Below are 4,683 nucleotides of genomic sequence, written 5' to 3'. Positions count from 1 at the left end.
GAACCAGAACATTGAGGAGAGACAAGATCGCAGCAGAGCTGTGGGTCAGGTCGCTCTCAAACGATCCTGGAGTCACCAGCTAAAAGCTTTTCTCATTTAGATGCGAGCAACTGGTCAGAGCATCTTTAGTTGCAAGAAGCCACTATCTGATAATCTCTATGTTACTAAACAAACACAAACCAACCAAGGAACCCTGACAGTCTGAACATCGGTGTTAGCTCATGCTCTGAAATAACTACCTGGCTCACGTGTGAAAGGACAACAAAGGGTAAGTAACTTGGCTGCCTCAAGGTTACAGCATGGTTTCTGAACTACAAACACCGTTTCAAGACGTGCAAAAGTAAGCAAATGTCATCTCATTTTCCAGATGGGAAACAGAAGCAAAGAGTTAGGAAAACACTTACAAAAAAGCAAGCAGGAAGGAATCTGCAGGAGCGGGATAATTCCTCCTGAGCCCGCTTGCAGGACTCCTTCACTGGATGCATTTTAACTGATGAACAAATGTCCTCAGAACCTCTGAAATAGGAACTTGCAAGTTTTATCTCTGGACTTTTAGAAGTCAGTTAGTGTAACCAAAAGACTACAAGAAAAGGTTTCTGTTACAAAACTTACAGTAATCTCAGTGCCCTGGTTTTAAGTTTTGTAGTGCTAACCAACCTCCCAGGACAGGAAAAGGGCAGATCAGCGAAAGCAGAAACAGGCAGAGGGAGGAAAAACGCAAGGCAGAAACCTCGTGTTCCTTTAGGCCTGTAAGGTCAGCTAGAGGTTGCAAGGCTACAGTCCAGAAGTGATTTTCCTGAAGAAGAAAACAAGGAAAGGAGAAAAGCGGTTTCATTTATCCAGCAATCACGCAGGCAAAGGCAAGTAACAGCAGGTAACACAGGCTACCCAAGCCAACCTTGGCAGAAGCTGCCCAGCCCAGGACAAGGGAGGCTGCTTTACTGTGCCACCAGGGAAGGGTGAAGACAACAGGCTCCCTGCCACCAGGCTCCTCGCTGTTAAAGGTGAGGCTGCCCTGACCAGGTACAGTCAGCGGCTCACGCGTGGATTACCTTGGGAGACTCGCTGGTGACCGTGACTCGGAAGAGAAACATGGACACGCACATCCCGGCCATCATGGAAAGCAGGAGCGCGTGCCGGGGGTTCCCGTAGCTCGACAGACCCACCTGCAGCACAGGGAAGGAAACGGGGGATAGAAGCTAGAAGGACTCTTGCTTTATACTGGTGGAAACTAATGCCATCCACACCGCCTGGTCAGACACACAGAACGTGAGCCAAAGTGGACCTTTCACAGCAAGGCTTCTTGGTTCAGTTTAAGGGCTGCCTGCAGTCCAACTGTGCTAAACAAGAAGCTCTTAGTGATAAATGATACTTCTGTTATCAACTGCACCCTATTTCCACCCTGAATTTGGCTTCAGATCCCACCACTGGGTTTTAATGCAGGTCCATTTTTGGCCAGAAGACAGCTGTCAACAACCAGATCTCCTTCAACAAGGAAATGTGGAGAGCACAGTAAAGCAAATAAATTTAACAGACCAAACATCCTAAAAGAGGGTGTTAAAACACCTTTAAAAAAGGGTGTTTGGCAGCTGTCCCCATGCACCCAGCAGAACTGCTACGGGCCTATTTCTCAGTTGTACCAGGCAGCGGCAACACCAGCCTGACAGAGCACCTTCCTGAAGCTGCTGAGGTGGGTCGTGTCCCTCCCAACCCAGCTCTGCGTGAAGGAAGAGAGATGAATGCTCTGATTTTCTAAAGTCCCACCTCAGAGCAGGGTAATTTAGACACAGAACTGCTTCCAGAAGAGCAGCTTGGGAAGACAGAAGAAAGAAACACAGCACTGAGAGCAGCTGCTTTGTAGCATGAGGCAGCAGCTCCCCACCTCTGCATTCTGGGTATCCCGAATCTCCTGAGCAACATGAACAAGGGGAGTGTTCTGCTCCACTACCGGTGTGGGTATTAGAGAAGGGGGAAATCATCTTTAAGCACTCACAAAGGAAGCCAAAACAAACTGCAAAAGTTCTGCAGCAGTTCAACTCGATGCTGTGTTAACTGCCCAGTGGGTCCAGCTTACTTACTCTTGCTACTGCTCTGTCAGAAAGATATCCAGCAGCAATGCTTCCCACCAGACCGCCGATCTCCAAGGCACTCATGTAGGAACTACCTAGAATGCAGGTGAAGCAAAGGACAGGCCACCAGGTTTGGTCACAAAGCTGCTGCGTGCTTTAGACTAAGCTTGACCACTGTCAGCTCCCAGCAAGCTCAGAGCAGCTCTGCTGGACAAGACCCTCCAGCTCATCCTTGTACAGGGATGCCCATCTGCCAGTCCCAGAGGGCCCTGGCACTGAGGCAGTAACTCCAGCACTGACTTATGTCAATGCCTACATGTACCTAAGCAGACGGTTAGGAGGTAGGTGAGCAAGTCCCTCAGACAGAGATCCCTGTGTCCTTTTCCTGCCCCCATTCAAGCTCTGGGCAACACCACCCAGACTGCAGCCACAGAGCTTAATAATGCAGCTTTGCATCTTACCCACAAGCACGGATTGTCCCCTCTCCTGGATCAGGAAGAGCTGTCCCCAGTCGGTACAGCACGTTTTCACTCCAAAAACGACCAGGTAGCCTGTTGAGAGCACCCAGAGGTACGGCGAGAGCAGCAGCTCTGTCAAAGTGCTGTTGTCACTGGAGGAACCTGCCAGGAACATCAGGAGGAGCATTACCAGTGCTTGAGCATTAGCACACCTTGAAGCATATCAGCTCAGTGGCACTACAGACAGATCTGTGAGCGGGATTCGTGCACAAGGACATCCCTACAGAGGAGGATATTCATAAAGGGAGGTATTCATAGGTAATGAAGGGCTTTATCTCCCTCTTGTTCTGGGTTTGCTGTGATTCCAGAATCTTTTCCGTCAATTTATCCCACATTCATTCAAGATTTCTAAAGAATAGTCAAAACACTCCTCCCAGTAACGTTCTGTGTTGCGGCTGCCAATAAATCCTCTGCAGACGTTGCTAGGAAAATTATCAGCTCCTCCAGACTTTGTGCTAATGTTTTCAGCAGTGCCTGTGGAAGCCACTACATAGACCCAAACCAAGATGCTGGCTTTCAGGTCTTCCCTTGAATTTTGCTTCAGTCTGTGAGGAACACCTACAGACATAACCCACCCTCCCCAGCAAAGGCTCTGGGGAAGCAATTATTGCTTTCTTACACAGAGAGGTCAAGTCTAGCAGCACAGGCATCGCAGGACAGTGAGGAAGATAGGCTGAGCTTCCCCTGGCCTCTCAAATCCTACAGCAAGCTTGTGTTGCAATTCGCCTCTACCTGTTCTGCTTTCAGAAAAGCGCCATACTCAGTGGTCTGAACAAACATTTACTAACTAGCTGTCCTAGGCTAGGACAGAAAAGCCTGAGCAGAGTCCACCTCAAACCCACACGGGGTGAGGGGAGAGCTGCCTGTCTTCTGCCAGCATGGAGAGGCAGGTCAGGCTTAAGGAAGCATTTCCTGCCGTTGCGTTGCTGTAGCCCAGACACAGTCCCCTTCCCATAAGATCACACTTGGGCTTGGTTTAGAACTTCAGCGTTCTAAACTTACCAGAATAAAGCTGCTGAAAACAAGCCCTTGCACGTGCCTGCAACGTGGTGATTGTGTGAATTGGGAAGGACAGAGGGCACAAGACACCAGGAGTGACACACCTGTGCCGGAATACGCACTGCAGCTGCCCACTTACAGCGAAGCCTCGTGCTCACCTTTCTTCCCTTTCTTGGCTCCTTGGTCAATGTTGGGCAGCCCAACATCCGATGGCTCATTTTTAATCAGGGCTAGGCAAAGGAAAGAGGCAACCACGCAGATGAAGCCGGAGCAGGACAGAGTCACACGCCAGTCGTAGTTCAGAGATGCAAGAGCGGCGACGACAGGGCCTAAGCCTCCAGCCAAGTTCATGCTTGTAGACAGGACTGACCACCACGTCCCAAACTGCGATGGCTCAAACCACTGTGCAACGACAAGAAAAAGGGCATGAGGTCTGAGGAAGAGAGCGACACCACACCCGAAAACCCGCAGCCGAGGCCCACTGCGGCACTGCATCTCCAAAGGCAGGTAAAAGGAGCGCCCACTGTGCTCCCTCAGTCCCGCAGGGAACTCCACACAGCACCACAGGAGCCACGAGCCAGCTCCAAGGAGCTGCCATTTACAGACCATGAAACTGAGCTGTGGTTCAGAAGAGGCAAACTGGAGAGCACAGGGCTCTGCACCCCCCCTTGCAGGAGCAGCGTCCTCCTGGAGATGTCTGCTGGCACAACACCGCACACGGGTACGCGGGGAGTCACAGGGTAACTTTAGGACTCCCTGCTAAGAATCAGGCACGATCAGCTCTGCATTGCAACGTGTCCTCAGAGCCAGAACCGCTGGGGTGGCTGCTGTTTATCTTGAGAGCTACATTCACACACGTCTTCAAACAACACCGTCTGTTGTTTCTGTGATTCGAGCCCTTCCTTTGTGTGTCCTTTTCTGGCCAGCTAGATGAGCTCGACGCCTTGCAGAACAGCAGGGCAGTTGTCAATCCTCCCCCCTCCAGTCCCGCAAGCACGTGCATTCCTAGATTTTACATCTTTCCAGAGAGGTAAGCACACAGCTGACCTCCCTTCCTTCCAAAGGCGCGAATCAATCCGATCCCAAACTCACGCTGT

General features: G+C 50.7%; 1 protein-coding gene across 1 annotated transcript in view; it reads right to left on the bottom strand.

Annotated features, from left to right (window-relative positions):
* SLC37A4 (solute carrier family 37 (glucose-6-phosphate transporter), member 4) overlaps positions 1 to 4,019 on the bottom strand; it is a gene marked incomplete at its 5' end in the record, with an annotated part of 5,067 nt that extends 1,048 nt beyond the window's left edge. The window contains 5 exons of the mRNA XM_010016033.1: positions 731 to 796; positions 1,053 to 1,166; positions 2,079 to 2,164; positions 2,531 to 2,689; positions 3,745 to 4,019. Of these exons, the coding sequence (XP_010014335.1) occupies positions 731 to 796; positions 1,053 to 1,166; positions 2,079 to 2,164; positions 2,531 to 2,689; positions 3,745 to 4,019 (700 nt within the window). The remainder of the gene's footprint in view (positions 1 to 730; positions 797 to 1,052; positions 1,167 to 2,078; positions 2,165 to 2,530; positions 2,690 to 3,744) is intronic.
* Positions 4,020 to 4,683: the final 664 nt, after the last annotated feature.

Source organism: Nestor notabilis, unplaced genomic scaffold (assembly GCF_000696875.1).
Source record: "Nestor notabilis isolate BGI_N333 unplaced genomic scaffold, ASM69687v1 scaffold21086, whole genome shotgun sequence".
Lineage (NCBI taxonomy): Eukaryota > Metazoa > Chordata > Aves > Psittaciformes > Psittacidae > Nestor > Nestor notabilis.
The sequence above is the reverse complement of the archived record's forward strand: the minus strand, read 5'-3'. Positions and strand labels throughout refer to the sequence as shown.